The sequence below is a fragment of the Hippocampus bargibanti genome, linkage group LG01 (genome assembly GCF_051943395.1).
Source record: "Hippocampus bargibanti isolate YZ-2025 linkage group LG01, ASM5194339v1, whole genome shotgun sequence".
NCBI classification, from domain to species: domain Eukaryota; kingdom Metazoa; phylum Chordata; class Actinopteri; order Syngnathiformes; family Syngnathidae; genus Hippocampus; species Hippocampus bargibanti.
Window position 1 is genome coordinate 31163520 of NC_142734.1, and position 21676 is coordinate 31185195.

The following is a 21676-nucleotide window of genomic DNA, read 5'->3' on the forward strand; positions in this document are numbered from 1 at the left end:
CCCACTGCTTTGGGGTCGCTCTTCTGCGCGGCGGATCAAGCTGAAAGAGTATCCGTTAGATCGAAAAAAAAAAGCCCATGAAACATTTAAGAGGAACGGTTGAATGAATCACCCGCCCGTAGACAATTCCATCAAATGTTTTCACATAAACTGAAACCAGGGAGGGCTCATGTTGTCCTCTGCCTTTTCGATTTATTTATTTATTTATTTATTTATTTATTTATTTATTTATTCATTTATTTTGCACCGTTTTAATGTGCCTTAATCCACATCCGCGTCCAAAACCTTCACAACCAGTGTGACTGACTTGAGAGTGTACTTTGGTGCAGCTCTGAATTTTATTGTTACTTATTTATCTATCTATGTACAGTAATTATGTATGTATTTATTTATGTATTTAGTAGGTTATTTCAGGATGCAGTGCATAAATCTCTAAAGCGCAGGTATCAAACTCAAGGCCCAGGGGCCAGATCAGGCCCACTAGGTCATTTTCTTTGGCCCCGGTAAACAAATTGCTAAAATCTGTACCAGAATGTCAAATTGGCAAACATCGTTTACATTTTGCAAAAATGTTTTTCGCTGGTGACATTCATTTGAACAGTATGCATTTTCTTCTTGAATGACATCAAACAACTTGTGTAATTTTGTATAATTTTATTTTAAGTAAAAAATGTATGGTTTCACTGTCACAACGGCCGTCCGACGGAGTCTAAATTGGCTTCCCTCGATAATTAGTTTGACACCCCCGCGCTTGTTATCGAAGTTATCGAAAACCGGTGCATACCGTTTTCACGACACAACACGGCACCCCATTGGACGACTTGAGATATGATGAAAAAGCCTATCACCAAATTGCCAATTTGAAAATTAAATATAGATGATAATCGCTCATGTCAACATTGACCCCGGTATGATTAATTCATATTGACTTTGAGTAACGTCCTCTTTTTACATCCGAGCGAGTAGTATATAAAAGGGAGAATGAAAATCGCTATATGTAATTGGCGATTGGTGCAAATATGCTTTTTACAAGTATTTGATTTACATGTAGTGTTATCGACATCCCGCGAAAGAAGAAAAAAAGTGCAAGGTGTGTATTTAGAGGGGGGGGATGATAGGGCTATCAGTACAAGGCAAATGCTTGCAAGGATTAGGCCTGCCACGCACAGAAGATAACCTTTCCTTTCTTTTCTTTTTTTTTTAAACACAGAGCAAATGACTTTTCCCGCTCATGCTCGATTAGGCTGCTTTTCAGTGACATTTAAGGTTCTATTGATCCCTCCTAATGTGAACAGCACAGACATCTTCATTCATTAATTTTCTTTTAGCCACTAGATTCTTGTTTTTTTGTGTATCTACAAAATCTTCCCTCTCCTTTACACTTAAAGATGCAACGAGGCCCGGATCAGCCTTGTCTATATTGGAGCGAATCGAGCCAGATTTTTTTCCTCGCAAATATGATAGCAGATGGGCAAGCCAAATATGGGCATCAGTGTGGCATAGCTGGTCTGCAAAAAGGACGAGAGGCAGAGGTGTCGCTGATGATAAAGGTGCGCGCTAGTGGCTATATATGGCCTAATCTGGAGTCGGAACATGAGCAGCCTTGTCACTTTGGAATCATACCTGCACAATGTAGACTGGTGCCTCAAAACAGAAATGTTTTTTTTTCACATCATTACAGGAAATGTTTATTGTCTTAATATAACAATATATCAGGTATTGTTTTACGTTTGAATTGCACTGGATAGCAGCAAATTTGCATTGGGCTTGATGCGTCACAAAACTTATTTTTGTTGACAACTTTTAGAAGTCTTTTTTTCCAGCACAAAAACTGAATTTTCATTTTATTGTTTTTAAATTTGACATTGAACATTTTGCGCATTACCGATTTTACCACTGGTTGCAAATCATCGCAATAACATTGCAGAAGTAAAATTCAACCTTTTGATCAACCTAACCCCTAAAAAAAGTACCCTATTATTATGTGGGTATTGCCACAGCCGCAGTTCTCACCCTGCCTATGTCCACATGTATCCTTGGTCCATATGAACTTCTTTTATTCCTGTTCAAGGACGGCGTCTCTCATCCGACATCTAAAATTATCGTGCAAATTATTTGGCAGTTTTGCACTGATAGGAAATCCCGCGCCAAGTCTCAGCGTGAGGACTTAAATGTTTTGAAGGTCACAATTTCTCTCACTGATCTTGCAATGTTTGTTAATTACATTGTCACCGATGTTGTGCGAGATAATTAAGCCACTATGTTTATATGCATAATTATGTGCACTGCGCATCAGCCTTTGAACGACAGAGGAGAGGGGCAGAAAAATAGAGAGGGAGTGAGAGAAAAAAAGAGAGAGAGCAAGAGCGACAGAGACAGGAGAGAGAGAGAGAGAGAGAGAGAGAGAGAGAGAGAGAGAGAGAGAGAGAGAGAGAGAGAGAGAGAGAGAGAGAGAGAGAGAGAGAGAGAGAGAGAGAGAGAGAGAGAGAGAAATTTGTGCTGAGCAGAATCACAGAAGTTGAGATGCTCTACTTACAATCAACAAAGAAGAACTCGGAGGGAAACAAAATGAAGTGTCGCAGTCGCGGGACAATCGTGGAAGCAAGTGAGGGCCTTTGCATCATTGATTTTATTTAATCAGAAGAGGAACATTAAAATAAAAAGAACAGATTTAACACTTCCCTAACCCGGATTTTTGACTTTTTTGTTTGTTTGTTATTAAATATTGCTTGCGTACAAAAGTTGGCCTTTTAGCTTTAATGTAGTTTATGACTTCAATAAGATTTTTACGATGCATTCTTGTTTATTTATTTATTTATTTATTTATTTATTTATTTATTTATTTATTTAAAAAAATGATGTTGCTTAACTTAACATTCAATTTGTTTTGGAATTCATCGTGACAAGTCTAGAATCCCGCTCAAACTCTATGGATTGGATTAGCCTTAATTAGTTTTGCAGTGGTGAAATTTACATTTCACAGTAGCAAAGTTATTAAGGTAAGAGGAAAGGAAAGGAAGAAGTACAAAAACAAATACAGGAGCTGCTTTAAAGACAGCCACCCTGCGGCACCATCTTGAAGTAAAAAAAACAAAACAAAACAACTAAATAACAAATAATGTGACACAAGGTAGAAGACACACACAATCATCAATTTTAAGCAGTCTCTGCACCCCCTTTGTTGTATGAAGCATTTCTAGATGAAAGCGGAGATGATCAAAGCGTTCAACCTGAAAATTGAACAAAATTCTATCCAAAATGCCACCTGGGTATCATTAAACTTGTCTCCCTTCCATTTTCTGATGACTCAACTTCCTTCCGGTGAACGGCAAAAAAAAAAAAAACGGTTTTAGCCAGGAACGGATGGATTACAGCATTTCTCCTGTGTATCTTTTTTGGGGAGTAATTTAATGGGAGGACCATGGATGCTCTCTTTTTATGATTATTCACGATCCCTCGATAGATAATAATGCTTGCGGAGCAACGAGAAGCTGATGGTGCAGCAGTGGCTAACTTCAGTGAGCTAAGGGACAATCAAAGACTCAATATGTAATCCGGAATGTAATATGAAGTTTAGCCCGGCTCCTCCATGTGCTCTTGACTTTGCGCAGCTGCTACAACTGTCTGGCGTTGTAAGCCTACCCCATTTATGAAGTTCTTGATGCAGTTTAGCACAGACTGACAAGTTCCGATGTCCGCCCTGCGGCATGTCAGTTGAAGCCGTCTTGAGCGTAATGTCAGCGACTATTCATAATGCAACTTTAGAGTGTCTCTCACTCTCTCTTTCCAATAATGGGCACACTTAAGCTTAGGTGCATGTGGTAATGTCGCTCTCTTTCCCGAATGTGCACCCACGCACGGCTTGAGACTTTGTCTCACTTAATACTCTAAAGTGGAGTGTTTTAACGCATTCGCTGCCATTCTCGAATTTATTTGGGAATTGAAAAGTGTGACCTGGAGCGCCAGTCGCGTATTGGTTCGGGTTTTGGTTTTTCTTGTGGGGGGTGGCAATAAAGCGCTGGACAGACCTCTGTCAATGTTTTTAACTTCCACGAGGGGGCAGCATTAGCCTTTTGTCCATGTTAGCGCTTTGTTACAGCTTCAGGTGTTGTTAAATAAAGCGTTATATAAACCAATATGTATGTATTTTGTACAGCCACCCCCATTTCAAGCTCAGATAACTCCACAGCCATATAACCAACTCGTTTTTTTCCGATGAAAGAAGAGAGTCTAAGGTTTCTTATGCTGAATTGAATGTTGATGTAGTCCTAAAACTCAATATTCTGTGGGTCCTGGAATTTGAGTGAAAATGACAAAAACCTTGGCACTGTGCCAGGTGTGGACACATTTTTGCACATCGTCAAGCAATCAATGAGTTACAGGATGCAGGGAGGGTGTTGAGCAACGTGACTAAAGGACGCTCAGTTCAAATGTACCTGGAGAGGAGAAAGGTGCTTGGCGGCTTGGGGCCTCGCCGGGCGGGGTGTAGGCGTCAGGCTTGGAAAGCCCATCTTCAGCATCTTTGTCATCATGGTAACTGCTATCGTGAGAGCCCAGCAAAGGCTCCGCCTCCTCGCCGGTGTTGTCCTCCTCGTCGCTGCAGCCTTTGGGTTGGACCATGTAGACGCCTTCGGGAGGGGCGTCTTCATCGTCGGCATCTTGGAGCTCATGCTCGTCACCGCCCTCGTGCACCGGCGGCTCGTCGCCGTATTCGCCGTTCACCCACTTTTCAATGGCCTCGCGTCTTTTCTGGTCCTCCTCCAGGGTCTGACTTAAGCTGAGGCTCTCGCAGAAGTTGCCCTCGCCGTCATCGTAATGGGAACTGCCGCGCTCACTGTTCTCAGCGACGCTCTGCTCGCCCTCTGCGTTTTGCGAGCTACCGTCAAACACCACCTGCCGGCTCAGCTTGGCACAGATAGCGTTGAGTTTTAGGCCACCTTTCCTTTTGGCGGCCATCTTGTGTTTTCCTGAGGTCGTTTCAGTGCATAAACTCTTTTCAGCTGTCGGACGAGAAGGAAAACAGAAAAAGAGACTGTTCAGCGCCACGGGCAAACTGCGTGCTTCCTTGCAAAGCACCCCGGTCATAAACAACGTCGGATTTCAAATATCACAACGGAAAAACAACGGACATTGAATGGTAACCGGCCGCTATTAATAACTGTGCAAAGCACTTAAAAGAGCACAGGAGTGAGGACACCGAGATACTGTACATATCTTTCCAAGTGGCACCTCCATTGGCAGCTTAGGGCGGTGGAAAAAAAAGAAGGAGAAAAGAGCAGTGGCAGCTGAAACCACAGGCAGACATGTATCACCCCCACTTCCCCCCAATTCTCCCCTAATGCTACAACAGAACAAGCGAGCGACATAATCCTTCACATGACAGCGTTATAGACACAGTGAAATGTTATCTTCACATCGCACCTCAAGAGGCTGTAGTCCGGGGGGCGGGGGGGGGGGGCAGTTTTCAAACTCTTTGGAAGTGAAGTCACCAAAAGATAAAATGTGTGTGCAGTTCAAGTTCATTTTGAATGATTTGATGAGCAAGGAATGACACACAAATATGGCAAAAAAAGGTAAAAAAAATAGTTTGAGATATGATGATTGCATTTATAATCTGTTCTGTATTTTCAAGACATTGGATCTGTATTGAGAAAGACTCTGAATAAGGGGTGTCAAAATCATTTTTGTCGTGGTTACGCTTCACTAGGAGGGCCGTTATGAATTTTGGGAAACTGTATAAACCACAGGTGTCAAAGTCAAGGCTCATGTGCCAAATCTGGCCCGCCATATCATTTTATTCGGCCCGCAAAAGCAAATCAAGCATGTCAAGTGCCATGATGTTTGCTAAAGACCAAACCAAAATTTCCAATTGTTTCACGTAAACCATAATAACAGTTGTTATATTTTACTTCAAATTTGTAAACTAGTTATTCATTAATTTTCTGTGCATTCTGTATGCAATATGTGGAGGGTATGAAACATTTTAATGCTTTCCCCAAATTCATAATGGCCCCTGAGAAAAAAAATGTAAATAAATGTAACTACAATGTGGCCGGTGGCAAAAAAATGAGTTTGCCACCCCTTGTACAAATGTTTAAATATACTGTGCACAACAAATTGATTACATTAAATCTTAAAATCAGAAGTCAAAAATAATGACTGCTATAGTACATTATGTATGACAATTTGGCATTTTGGTTCAGACTATAGCAAGCATCATTAAGCTTGCCATATTTGATTTGCTTCAGCGGGACACATAAAATGAACTGACAGACCAAATCTGGCCCTCATGCCTCAACTTTGACACCAGTGCTCTGAACAATTTATGAATGTTAGTGAAAAAGGAAAACAAAAACTCAACTTTTTCTTCCCCCTTGACCTCAAACTCAATTGTGTCATTTTGAGCCGTAAGCCATGAAACAAACAGAAAGTCCCGTTGAGTCAAAATTTGACAAAAGGTATGAATCATTCCCGGCCACAACTGTACAAATAAAAGCGATGCTTACGGAAACAAGAAATTGGGTGAGAGCTGACAATCAAAAACATGACTCAGAGGTTGATTTGTTGTCTGACATCTTAACGTGACGATCGCACGTCACACAAAAGCATGGTTAGGCGCGTTTGACGTGTGGCATAGATGTACTGTATGGGTTGCCCCCATCCCCGGATGGCCCCTCTGAACAATAGTGTGATAGAGTGCGCTTTGGGCCGGGAATGGGTGGCATTATTTCAACCCAAGTGGGGGCTATCTTTATAACATGTCCTCTGATGAAGCAGGAACAGCTGCCTGAGGCATTCCACACCCCGAGCTGCCTTTTTAGGGCCGAAAGTGCACTCTGTTACCTTTCACGTAATTTCCAGAGCCACCCAAAGTTCACCTTGCGACGCCATTCTGCAGACTCAAGGCCAGATTTGTTTTAATTGACATTGTAAATAATGAAAAAGCAATGCACCATTGGTGATAGTTTTAAAAGTTGCGATCTGTTTTTTTTTCCATTTTAAAGCCCCACCAGCCGGCCAAAGGCGTCTATTTATTCGCTCTGTGTTGACTCTGCATCTCGCCTGACATAATATGCACACAATTTCACCAGAGATGAATGTGTGATATCATAGGTTGCAAAGTTCTATCTTTAAAGACTCAATTGACTTTCTCTAACAAGTGCGAGCCACTTCATTTTTCCTCGGTCATAAAACGCAACACAATCACGCGTGAGCCCTTGCCGGCATTATGTAAATCACGGCGGCACAACATAAAATCCTGTTTTCATTTTCTTTTGCAAAGAATCATTAGAGGATATACCATTGGAAGAAGGGTGGGTGTGGGGGGTGTACAAATCACCCAGTCAGCAGACAATGCAAGTGGCGTTCGCCACACATGCTTTCTCGGTTACTGTATTTACATTGCACACTTCCTCAGCGAAACAATGACTTCAGGAATGATGTCGTTGTCAGAGCTGGTGGGGGATTCGGGGAGGGGGCAAGCGGCAACGGCACATTACACCAACAAATTAGTGTGAGACAATTGCAAGCGGGACTGAAAGGGTAACCTTTTAGAGGACGGCATTTTTTTTCCTTTGCGGGGGGGGGGGGGGCAGAGGGCAAAACAAAATCACCTGGAAAAACTATTAGGAAGTGGAAGACATAAATTTCCAACTTTTTATTTTTTTTACACTCCAAGGAAGATTGAGGTCATTTGGGTGTTGCAGTGGAGCACACCCCCAGCTCCTCTCTCGCCCCCCCTTTTTTTAACTGTGTTCAGTATTTCATGTTGTAACTACCTGTTCCTTTGCATTGCCATCTTTGGCTCCTGGTCGAGAATGACCCCTTGCACTGTTGTTTCCTCTCCACGAGAGACTATTTATGCAGGATTTGCTTTTCACAACAACCAACGTGAGCAGAACTGACTTAAAAGACCCCAAGGAGGATGGTGTTAAGCTTTATGGAAGCTGTCTCCACCATTATTTACGCTGAGGTTTCTGTCCGCGGCAGTTGTTTTTTTTTTTGCCCTTTGCTTACATTACAGATTGCTATGGTAACACTAAAGCTGTTTACCTCGAGTCGTTTGTGTGCATGATAGCGTACGATGATATCAAATCTAAAGGGACTGACATGAAAGCACAACTTTTCCCAGTGGGAGCGACTCCTCCGCCTCCCTATGAGTCCACTAAGCATTCTCTGCCTTATTAATGAATATCAAAAAGACAAAAACAAGGCCGTATTTACACTTTTGTTTTTTCCTCGGGTGTGCTAATTGTCAGTAAGCTGACAGCTCAGTCAGGATTGTGAGTTTGGAGGGAGAAAAAAAAGGTCTGAAGTCAAACACAACATCTGATCCTAATTTTTTCAGTTGCTTATGTTAAGAGTCACACTGTTTTTACTGGAAACAGCGCAGAGCAAAGAACAAGCACATATTCTTGTCTGTATAAGGCTAAAACGTGAGAGAAAAAAGGCAGGAAACATGAGCTTGGTTCCTATTCACGTTGAGTCAGAAAGTTCTTTTTGGGCCCTGCTTCTTTTCAGAGTCGCTCGACATTCTGCGGAGCTGACAAATGACTCCTCAAAGGTCCTTTTTTTCATTTTCCTTTCGAAGCTCTGTTTGTGTGCCAGAATGATATCACGGCCAATCAAGTTGCGTTTCAAATCCTAATAACGCTGTTGGAAGTGCATTATCTGTGTGAACGCGCACAGACTGTAATCAAGACGGCTTTCGAGTCAAGGATGTGAGAATTTTAATGATGGTGGCGAGGAGTCGGGTCACGGCTTTACCTTGGTCTGGGTTCATCTGGGTCCAATTTTTGTTTCTTTATTTTTTACTATGCGACAAAGATGGTGTTATGGTGGGCAAACAAATTCAAATAAAATAACAACAATATACAAAATATGTCATCCATACAAAGACGTTTTGTGACAATTACCATATTTTACGGTGTATAAGTCACATTGGAGTTTAAGGCAAAACCCCAATGAATGCTGTATTTTCAAATGTTTTCCACACATAAGGAGCACTTTCAATGAAGGAAAAAGGTTTTCCAAATATAAAATATAAATATAGAAAGGTTTTCATAATATAAGGCACACCCACATTATAACGCACTACTGTGGAGGCTGCGGTTATGCACTACTTTTTCTACAGGGGGAAATGGAGTCGGTGGCTACTGGGAGTAGTTGTGAGACCTGTGGTGGCTCAATATTACTTCACATATAAGGAACAGGGTCATCTTTTGAAGAAAATCAAGGCTTTTTGGGGCGCCTTATACACCGGAAAATACGGTATCTATTATTCGTACCATTGTGAGACCAATAAAAGTTATGTAATCTAATCTAAAGACAAAACAAAACATGTATCGTCCCTACAAAGGACATTTAAGACAATTTTTTTCACTTTTTTCCAACACGCTACTAATTCCCCATTTTCTTTATACGTCAACTTCTTTGGTTGTAAACAATTCCATGTGCTTTTTAGCTTTTTAACTTCAGTACCATATTTTCCGGCGTATAAGGCACACCCAAAAGCCTTGATTTTCTTCAAAAGATGACACTGCGCTTTATACGCAGATGCGCCTTATATATGAAGTAATATTGAGCCACAACAGGTGTCGCAACTACTGTCAGCAGCCACGACTCCATTTCCCCCTGTAGAAGAAGTCGTGTGTAACACCAGCCTCTATTGTAGCGCCTTATAATGAGGCGTGCCTTATAATTGAAAACGTTTATATATTATATTTGGAAAACTTTGAATTATACACCTTATACAGCAGAAAATACAGATAATCCATAGTTTAGTTTAGTTGTGCAGCTGATGAGTTTTATCATCTCAATAAGAGTGGTTGGTACACGTTGCGGTTGACCCACTTTCGTGTCATGAACACACCGAACGAGTTGGCCCCATAAAACCGTTTCAGTCTTGGTTGTCGATTCCCGCTGAGTTCCAATATGAATGACGCAGAGGCGAATAACGAAGCAATATCTGGATTTAATTAATACAAACAGGGTCTGTGAGATGAAGATTATTTTACATGATGCAACCGAGATTTGCTGTAGCTTAGAACTTTATGAACCTTTGGTGGTTGAATCAATCGGTGTGCACCAGTTGAACCTGGGATGTGGGTTTGAGATTATGCGTGTATGTGCGTGTGTGTTATCCAAATCACAGCGTTCATGACAGACAAAGCGTTTGAAATTGTCCTCCTCCTTGTGGGGTAGTCAAGCGGAAAGCCACCAATGGACGTACGCCACGATGCCCGGATCCCCAGCATCTGGCCCCTTTTCTCATTTTTTTTATTGCGCAAGAATAACAATAAGCAGGGTCGTCAACCCCTGTATGAGATTTTGCTACACTTTTCTGGGAGTCTGAGAAGCCGATGCCGGGAAATTTCCATTTTTCCGCATCCATATTTAATTGAGTTTTGTCCCAGTGGTGCGGAAATGATTTGTTTTTTGCTCTCTGTTCACTTGACTCCTCTTCGGAGTCGCTAACCCTGATTAAGACGTTCCCGTTAATTTCCCAGCGCACACCTTTTTTTGTGCATTAATGGTTCTGATCGTCTAATTAAAACTTCTCGGCTCGGCTGCTGATCATCGCTCGTTGTGCCTATGACCTGAAGTTTTAATTGCCGCATCAGAAGCGATAATAATTTTGAGGTTCTGATGATTAAAAACAATGCCATTGCCAACTAGTTGATAGATGAAGATTAGGGGGTGGGCACATCAGAGGGGAAGTTTATGTGGAGTGGGGATTGAGAGACAAGGCTGTAAAAATGGCTGAGTACTTGCAAGCAGATTACAAGTCCAAGTAGAAGGGGCTGGCGGAGCATATTGAGCCTCGCCAGCCCACCTGAGCCTCGGCGTCTTCCTGTAGGAAGCGCTTTAGTTGTTGCTGGGACAGCGCTTTGCCCCAACTCGGATGTAAATCCGCTCGTTTTGGAGTTCCCTGGTTGCCTCGGGTGTTTCAATTTCATTACACGAAAGACGATCATCGCAGAGTCGACACAATGGTGACAAATATAAATGAGCAGAAAGAGTTGAATGATGAAAGATACATTTGGTGTGAATTTAAAATAATTTCAATATTTTAATTAACTCATGAATTAATTTACTTATTTAGTTAGTTCGTTTTTATTTCTTTAGATACACATTTATTTATTAATACATCTATTGGAGTATTCATTCATTCCTTCATTTACTAATTTATTTAGTATTTATGTATGTATTAGTTTATATTTATTTAATTTATGTATTAATGTATATATGTATTTATATATTTATTCAATATATTCAAGTATTTACTCATGTATTTGTTTTATTCATTCATTCATTCATTATTTATTTATTTATTTGTATATTTATTTATTTATTATTTTTTTATTTATTTAATAGTTTATATTTATTTGTTTATTTAATTTATGTATTTATTCATGCATTTGCTTATTTCGTCATTCATACATGTATTAATGTATTTTTTATTTCTTTATTTGTTATTTGTTTATTTATTTATTTATATATATATAAGTATTTATTTATGTATTTGTTTATTTATTCATTCATGTACGGATTTATTTATTATTTGTTTATGTATTTAATTGTTTCTATTCTTTTATTTATTTAATTTATGTATTTATATATAAATATGCATTTATCTATTTATTTATTTTATTTAAGTATTTATTTGTGTCTGTTTATTCATTCATTCATGGATTTATTTTAACAGATGGATTTCTAGTGCATTTTTGTTTTTCAATATAGATGCATGCACGCTGGCGTACAGCAATGTGTACGTGGTTCAAATATGTCCTCTTTGCACACACACAGACAAAAAATAGTCTAACAGTATGTTTGAAGTGAGAAAGGAAGAGGAAAAGACGTTGAACTGGAGGGCAAATCTAAAAGGACAAACACAGCCCGGGACTTGATCCAAAAAAACGGTGTAATTACGGTCTTTTCCAGAACAGAGGACACGCAGCCCAAAGTGGTTGAAGGGCGAAGAAAGCGGTGACAAGACCCATTGTGACAGCCACACACCATCAGAGCCAACTTTTATGCCGCTTGCCTCTTTGGCTCATTCGCAGGACACGCGGCAAACTAGTTAATTTTGCAGACCAAATCTGGACTCACAGCTGGAAGCGCAGGGATGAGTGTTTCAATTTCAACCATCCTGGCTTTAAATAAATACACAGTTGGCGCGCATGGTTCAAAGGCTTTTGCCGAGAATAGCAGGGGAAATTTATTCCTGCAGCTTTGTTTTGGACCTCAGCTTCCAACATTTGCTTTCAAGACGTTCACAGGGGTGCAATTTGATAAACGCAGCGCCACGGTAAATGAGCAGACAACTCCTGCGTGTGTGCGTGTGTGTCGCGACTGCGGCGTGTGGCGTGGCAGCAAGGCATCGTGCGTAGTACAGTGGAAACGGAAGGAGGAGGGGGGGCTCAGCGGTGAAGCTCTCAAGGGCCCTTCAGCTAATATCTGTACAGATTAACTGCTTCACTTGTAGTTTGGTCACGGGGATCTCACTTTTGTCTTTGTGGCTTGTTGAGAGTGAGATGATGTTTGTGTGTGCGTGTGTGTGTGTGTGGGGTGGGTTGTTACACACTTTCTGTTTGCAGTGAAAAGAGAATTACCGGCTGGTCGGAGAGGTCAGGTTTTGGGGTCATATTTAATTCAACACAATCCGGAGTTACACTGCTGAGTAAATCAGATTACAAATTACACATGTGCACACAGACACACACACTGTGTCAATCCTCCAGGGTAAACTCAGCACATGCCGCTCCATTAGTTATCAATTACGTCTCCAAATCTCCACCTGGCATCACATACACACACACACACACGCAGACACACACACCCACTCACAACATAGACACACTCACACATATAGACACACACACAAACGCACACATATAGTCAAACACACAGACACATATAGACACACACACACCATCATCATCTTCATTATGATCGACTCAACATGGGTTATTATTTATTTTTGTTTTTTGTGGAGGGGGAACGGCATATTAGCCAGCGAGTGAGAACATCGTCGATGTGTGTTGGTGCAGGCAGCACTTTTGGCCGTGAAGTTAACCTTGTCGTGAAGCCCTGTCAGGCCCAATAATGTCAATCAATGACGGCCAAGCACTAATGCGAGGCCTAAAACAGGCGGCTGTTTAGATCTTTAGACATGCCCTCTTTCAGCAGCCAATGAATGCCGTTAAAAGGAAATGAACTGTGGCATTACTCTAATTGGGGCGACTGGGGACATTTTGACAGCAAATAAGGAACTGTGGTATAAAAATAAACACATCTGGTGAGAAAGTGGCAAAGGAGTGGGAGAGCGCAAGGTAACTTTTTTTTTTCATCATCACTGACAAAATTGATGTCACCTCATTCAATCTCGCTTTGCTATCTCTCTCCTATCATAATATTGTGCAAACTTTTTAGATGCCTGATTAAAATTTGATGAAATGTGTTTCTTTGTAGAAAGTGAGGAAGTGAGGAGAACGAGTCTTTCCGCCTCGTGGGATTTTACAGACCCCGTGGCTGTGAGTCCCCTTCATAGATCCTTCATTTGGTGTCTTTTTATTTTCTTTACAAGCAGGATGACGGTGTCAGTCGAGCCTGGTGTGCTTCGTCGCTAGCCACGTTATTTACAAGGAGTCAGTCTTTACAAAAATATGTACAAGAGTGTCATAGTTATTCATTGGACAGTATGCGGATTATCGACGGTTCGTTTTCCAGTATATTAACTAAATCAACGCAATTCCTGAATTTATTCGGGAATTGAAAAGCATGACATGGCGCGCCATTCCCGAATTTGTTCGGGTATTGGTTTTTCTTGCAGGGGGTGCCGATAAAGCGCTGGTCAGACCTCTGGCAATGTTTTTTCCTCCACAAGGGGCAGCATTTGCCTTAAGTAAAGGCACCCCCATTTTAAGATCACATAACTCCAGACCCATATAATTTAGGAATTAACTATTTCCTTGTGATGAAAGAAAAGAGTTTAAGGTTTCTAACGTTGTATTGAATGTTTATGTAGGCCTAACAATCAATATTCTGTGGGTCCTGCAATTTGAGTGAAAATGACAAAAACCCTGGCACTGGAGTGGACACATTTTTGCACATCGCCTGGCAGTGAAAGGGTTAAAACTGCAGGGGGTCACATCATTTTCACATCATAAAAACCAAAACAACCACAAAAACACATTTTCAGCAGAACTTCAATCGAAGGTGGAATCAAACATGGCAGTTTTCACGTGAAACAGGATCATTGTTACTTTTTTCTTTTTCTGGGAGTTCAATCGAATGAGGAATTCGCTGTGCCTGCGTTTGAAGGTGTGATAAAACACTTTTTTTCAAAAAGGGTTCAAAAGGGAAAAAAAAGAAACAAGCAGAAGTACTTGACGGGGGTAAAAAAAAAAGAACGCTGTCTATTTTGGGTTGACTGTTTGGTTTTTTTTTTTTTTTGTTTTAAATTAAAACCACACTATAACATTTGACACCAAACCAAGTCGTGTTTCCTGCATCCTCATTGTCACAAAACTTGTGAGAAGCCGCTCGCTAAAGTGTCACGCACAAGAACAACCACGGCTCTTTCGACCATGTGAAACCTAATGTTTCAAATATCATTTGACGTCTCTACGCGAGCGGCAAACGACGGGGCGCTCACCCTCTCTGCATCCAGCTGCCCGTTTTACATCTCAGCGATATTCCTATTCCGCTTATTATTATTTTAAAGTGAAAAAGTGATACTCGGTTGAAGTGCAAATCTGATGAATTACAGGAGCAGATTGCCATAATTAATTATTAAAACCTATTTTATAAATATTCAGGTCTGTCATGCATCTAATAATGAACGCATTGGAGGAGGTTACTTCCCGTGTGCATCCTAATGTGTCAAAAAGATCACTTTTAATCACGTTTGTGTCAGTGAGCGATGGGTTGGTTGAAATTAAAAGTAAAATAATTATAAAATAAAATTGGAAATCAAGGAAACTTCACTGCTTGATTACTGTACTCATGACTGCTTCTCGCTTTTTTGGATTCCCCCTCCACCCCCACTATGTCTCTTCTGGAATATTTCTCCAAGCGGCCCATCTGAGAAGGTGCTGAACACCTTTTCAGTTCCTCTTCTCTCATTTGAATGGAGAATAATGCATTGGCGGCACTCTACCTTCTGGACACACCTAGTCCCAGTGCTCCTGCTTGCCATATGCTGTGTTGATACATATTCATTACACTTTGCTCCCACGTTGCTGTGCGATGAGGCTTAAATGAGACTGTCTCCAAACTTCAAATGGAAGAAGGGAGGGGGTGGATGGGGTGCTTTAAAAAGTGTAGCAGATTCAAAGTTTGACTTGCTCCATTATCTCTTGCTTTGCTGTAGTCTTGCTATCCTCTGCACGTCTGCACACTCAAGTTTCGAGAAGATTGAACCTCTGAGCTTGTGTGGACATTGTGTGACCACCTCGATGGTCTTCAAGAACTATTGACTGTCACTGTAGTGGGATTTTATTCACACATTTCCAAAATACTGTATTTTCCACACTACAAGGCACATCTAAAAGTCTTGATTTCTTTCAAAAGCTGACCGTGCGCCTTATGATGTGGTGCGCCTTTTACAGGGAAAAACGTTTAAAATATGTCATTCATTGAAGGTGCGTTTTATAATCCGGTGTGCTTTATAGTGCAGAAAATACGGTAAATCCACGTGAAAAGTTTTTTATTTTGCAATAGTCCAGCCCCGATGAAAAACAGGTTTGATTTAAGGCCCCTCGATGCCATGTTAACCATTAACAACAGCAGGTTATAAACCGCATGACTTTATAGTAGGGCAACTGAGTATTTTAAGAATCAATTATTATATGGAGGCTTTGGATCATTATATCAAAATGGACGTTGCACCAAAATGTAAATACACCACCCACGCCCCGGCTGCTGCATTGAAACCAATTCGTGTTGGTGATCGGGTATTGCTTCATGATGAACAAATTCACGTGGGTAGGAGTGACGTACTCGCCAACGTTTTGGAAACTGGCAGCTACCTTCTTGGTTATTGATTCATGCAAAGGGCCGCACCTCTGGGCTTCAGGTTCAGCTACAGGTTATTCATATAATGACTGCAAATAACAATTTTTATTTTAATGGCTCAGGGTTATTTTTTTAACCACAAAATTATTGCAGTTACAGTTTTGGTATGCAAGATGTCAGAAAATGTATAATGTGAAAAATAAATTCACAATTTACAGCAGCAAAGTTATGAAAGGAAGAGCAAAAAAAATGGTGACTCAAAAGTAAACAATGATCATATTTTAAAACTTAGATCTGATGGTTGATTAATTGTTGATTCATTTGGACGAGACAACTTTATCCTACAGTGTAAAAATCAGACTATTCCACACGCATCTTGGTAGAATCAATCCAGCTCAAGAACACGTTCATTCACATTTTTAGACTGCACTTCAAATGCTGTCGACATGACTCCAAGTTAAAAATAACTCAATTTTAATTATTTTGATGCGGAGTAATTATGAACTACAAATTGTTTTTGTCCACTTTATTCCTTGTACTGTAGTTGTTGTATATGTTGTCCATTCATACCACTTTAGCCTACAACAGTGTCAAGTTTTGACAAATCCAGTTCACGTACTTGTGCATAACACAGGCAGACTCATTCATACTGTTGTGGTCCAGATAAAAACACCTAAAATTAAGGTAAATGACACATTTGTTGTGCTTGAGTATGCTTGAGAATATATATATATAATGCATTTATTGAAAAGTAAAAACAATTTCAAGAGAAGTATATTTCTTTTAAATTGTAGGATGTACTATCACAACAGACTACAAAGCAAACTACATTTCCTACAGCACTGATTGGCAATGTCATGTGATCATCTGCAGCCAGTGTTGGCCAACATGGTGAGTCACACATCTTACCCTCCATGGCAGAGAGACTGTCAAACCCGTGAGACCGACTCTTGGGTTCGATTCTACTCAGGTTAAGAAACACTGGGTTCGAGGTTACAGTTGTGGTAGCGAATGATAAATGACAGAATGTCATGCACCTAAGCCCTACATCTAAAGGTTGCATATGGAAGTCTCTCATTTACACACACATACACGCATACACACACACACACTCCCATACACACATGTGCGCAGCGCGCCAAGATTAACACAGCGAGAGCTGCAGTGATACCCCATCATTATCTGCACACGGGGCCCTCCTTCGGTGCTCGCTTGCCCCTCCGTCGTCGACACCGCTTCTCTATGGAGGTAGTAATTATTTGAGTTAACATTACTTGTTTCGCCAGGTCATTGAGCTAAGATCCACTTCGACTATGATTTCTTTCCTTATGTTTGACAGAGCTCAAGGTGCAGGCGTACGTGTTTGATGGGCAGCACCTGTTAGCATGAAAGTGGGTGCGCGTGTGTGCGGGAGTGCGTGTTTGCGCACGTGTGTCTGTGTGAGCGCGCACAATGTCATTGTATCATTATGAGATTACTTGGTGGCCAGCTGGTGTGCAATAAAATACACCGTGTGCTATGCCAGATCCTGATCAGTACTCTGGGCGGGCAAGGGGAGAGTGAGTCGCCGCACTATTTGCTGTACTGTACAATATTAGCCTGCGATCACAGCAATGTTCCCCCGACAAGGCCCTTTTATTCATTTCCAACAATTCTTCTACTCATTCGTTGCCTTTCTACTCTTTTCCCGACGGAACATTGGCGTTATCAAAGGTGATCGCTTGCTAAGATGCATTTTCTCAAACGTCTTCTTACGACAGCCATTTCCCTTGCTGCTCTCGGGTAAACGTCACTCATAAAACAGACGGGGAGATTCGATAGCGAGATCAAAAAAGGAGGGAGGACAGCAAGGAGGGTAGGGAGAGGAGAAGGGGGATGGGGGGACATCCACCAACAAGTGCTGAGGGTAATTTCTCCAAGCAAGGTCTGTGTTTTCAAACGCAAATACAACAAACTGCCATGAGACATCAAAATGGGCGATTTTGACTTCAGAGGGTCTTTAGATGCTTCAGGAGATGTCAGTGGCGGGCCTTTGGGACAGAACACTGAGAACAGAAGGCGCCAGGAGGTAGTTCGCAACAAATACAGGAACCCTACCAGAAGGAAAGAAAGTTTCCTCCCAACCTGCCAAGTGCACTCCACTTTAGTACAGTATGTTTTCTCTTGTGAAAAGTTGTTGAGGGAACTCACATAACAAATGTAACCACAATTTTTTCACCTGTCAACCTTCTGGTACGGGTTCCAACCATTGGTAAAAGGACCTAAACCAGGGGTGTCAATCTCATTTTTTGCCGTGGGCCGCATTGTAGTTACAGTTTCCCGTTATGAATTCTAATGGTTTTCATTAGAATGTTCAACCCCCTCCACATATTACACATAAAACGCACAACCAATTAAAGAATAACTAGTTTTAAAATTTTAAGTAAAAAATAATTATTTACATAGGACAATTTGATATTTTGGTTCGGACTTTAGCAAGCATCATGGCCCTTGACATGCTTGATTTGCTTTCGCAAAAATGAATAAAATGATGTGGCGGGCGAGATCCCCCTTGGGCCTTGACTTTGACACGTGACCTAAACCGACTGCGAGTGATTTTTGTGGTTGTAGCTGACCTTTAAATCACTTTAATCTTGATGTCTCAATACGCGATATAAATTAGCGGTCACTGACCCCAAGGTTACGGACAGAAAGAATGAAGGACTTATGTTACACTTGTTTTACTTTTTTAATCTAAAAGATGTTTTATTTAAAAAATTACAGGATTCTCAGTCAACATCGGTAAAAGTCACATTTCGTCCGAACCAGGAACCAGAAAAGGAGCCAACAACTTTCAAGAAAAAGAAAGCTATGTTAAAGAGACATTTTCAGGACTTCTATGTAAATTCCGGATAAATCTCAATTTTCTCACGCACTTTGTATTTGAAATCTATTTTATTTCGAAGTCCCACAGCGACCACAGAATGTTGCGGCAAGTTGGGGTGCTCCTCGCGTCATCATTCGTGTTTATTATTATGTTTCGAAAATACTACACAAGTCTGATCAGAGTTCATCTTTCCAAACCGTACGGTGAAAAAAGTGTTTCTTGAGTGGTGACTTCAAATGCGCCATAAACTAGAGCGTCCTTGTCAGCTAAAAGGAGAAATTCAACAAGGCCCATCGAGTGTACCGACTATTCGGTGAGCTGTTAGAATAGTGACAGAGTCTTTATATTTCCTTCAACAGGTACTGGGACACTCTGGGAAACTCATTCCATTTTGCATTAGGCTGACTCTGAAGTAAACCAGGCTGGCTAATATTCAAATTGCCCTCTTTTCGCAAAACGCATCACAAGAGTGGACCAAGAAGCTCGGCGGAGCTGCCCGGTGAGGCGACAGTCAGGAGAGATTGCGCTGCAGTGTAAATCAGCTTGAGGGGAAGAAAAAGAGAGGCAAAAAGACAAGCAAGCATTGGCTCTGCCAGATGAGTTTCGCTAGCAAGAGAGTTAGCGTGTGAGTTATGGCGAGCAAAAGGCTGAGGGATGCTGTATTTATGAGGGGACTGAGTGAGTGTTAAATCCCCGCTAAGAAATAAAGTTGTCCCTAAGCGAACAGAGGGAAACATTTCACTCAGTCATTCTGAGGTGGCTTGAAAAAAAATAAAATAAAGAGTACTATCCTTCTTTGCACAGGAACCCCATTTCCTTGTTTCTCAAATTGCCCAAAAACGCTATCGATCACATCCAAGTGAATTGAATCCTAAAATGTGTATGGAGAGGTAATGCCCCCCCCGTGACGAATAATTCGAGAGCCAAGAAAAAAGAAATAAGATGAATGAAAAACTACACGTCGAGGCTGAGTGAGAAATCGGCTGAAGTGGAGGCAGCCAAAGCACACAGTGCACTTGTTGCAGTGCAAGAGGTGGTCCAAGAAAGGCTTTCCGCTGTGGTTCAAACCGGAAAACTCTTTTTTTTATTTTTTCCTCAGTTATTTCACATTACCCCCTATGGTATATAATACATGTATATATGTATATAATACATGTAATACTATTGTCGCAGTTTTCCCCCTAAATTGCAATTCCATGTCATAAACGTCCTTTTTAAGTTGAGTTCAAAAGGCATGTGGCCAACGTAAAAAGGAAGAGCCTCCACTTCACACTGTACATCTCAAATACGATTTTTTTTTTGTACGGCCCCCTCGGCGGCAGTCGTGACAATTATGACTTAAAAAGGCTATATTTTTACATTAACTTAAAAGGCTATAACTTTTTTCCCCTTTCTTTTTTTTCCCCTTCCCTTCCAGCCTGTGCGGCCTCACTTACTCTAAGTATCTTCATAAATCACCGGTTACTGTTAACATGTACTCCACAATTCAGTCATCAATCTCCTACCAGGTCAGAGTGAAAACAGAGGGGGAAATGTCTGCTTAGTACAATGTCTCTCTGGTGAATGCAGCTACCACCACCCACTGCTTATACACACACACACTCACTCACTCACATAAAGTTAAATAACAAACACGCGCTGGCGCACAGCAACCAGAGCGGCCCCGTGGGACACGGGAGGGGTTTCGAGATTGTCATGGTAACACAATCCAAATTCAATTCTGACTTCACCTCTCACTCAGGAAGCCACTGTCTGTCTGTTTATTTATCTTCTTATTTATCCAACAAAACAAATAAGTGCCATCCCCCACCTCCCCAAAAAAAGTTGTGCAGACCACAGCGTGGCGGCAGGCCGAGGCAAAAACAACCCCGGGAGAGGGGGTGGGGGGCTACATGTAAATCTGTGTTTACGCTTAGTGACGGCATGTTTATTTAAGCAAAAGAAAATAGAATTTGTATGTGAAGAGGTTTCACGCTCCCCTCCGCGACGGTGAGGATGGGACTCTTGAGCCCCCTTACAGACAGTGTTTACATGTGCAGAGTGGAAAATCCCTCAGATGACAAACCTCTCCATCACAACATCTGCGTCTCAACCGCCAAATCAATCTCCACACTGCAAATTATTTCAATGTCGCATCCGAGAAAAAAAACCTGCAACATCTGCACTTGACATTAGCGCAGCAGCGGCATTTAAGGTGCTTTTGAATCATTTCCCCTTTTAGCCTGTGCAACGGTGTACTTACAGTAGGCCGTGTATTGATGTAGCCTTTAATCATCACCGCTGCACGAATAGGGGCTTCATAAAATATCAAATGCATTTGCAATAAAGCCAAATAATATATAATTAGTGGTGGATGAAGTAGTAATCCTTTACTTGAGCAGAAAACCAGCATGTGAAAATATTTTTATTTGAGGTCCAACTCCGAAAAAAGCAAAGTTAAGGTAAATTGATGCGTATTCAGAACTACATTTAAACTGCACTGCGGTCGTTCCACTTTTTCATGTGAGCTCTCTATGAACTCTGACCTTTCACTTTGATCGTCTATAGATGTATGTAATTATTATTTATGTAGTTATCTATTTATCCATTTATTTATTTATATATTGATCATTCATTATTCATATTTATTTATTTTTATTATTTATTAGTTATTATTATATTTTATTTAATTTTAATTTTGTATTTATTTGTATTCATTTATTTATTTATCCTTTCTTTGTCACCTTTTCGCACAGGCTACTCTTGGAAACCAGATTTGAATTTCAAGGAAAAAAAAAACATAATGTGTAA

General features: G+C 40.9%; 1 protein-coding gene across 7 annotated transcripts in view; it reads right to left on the reverse strand.

Annotated features, from left to right (window-relative positions):
- Positions 1–21676, reverse strand: part of casz1 (castor zinc finger 1) — a 185258-nt gene that overhangs the window by 38189 nt on the left and 125393 nt on the right. For all 7 annotated transcript variants that reach the window (XM_089010444.1, XM_089010433.1, XM_089010422.1 and 4 more), the window contains one exon: positions 4437–5000. In XM_089010444.1, the coding sequence (XP_088866570.1) occupies positions 4437–4956 (520 nt within the window). In that variant the 5' untranslated portion in view covers positions 4957–5000. The remainder of the gene's footprint in view (positions 1–4436; positions 5001–21676) is intronic.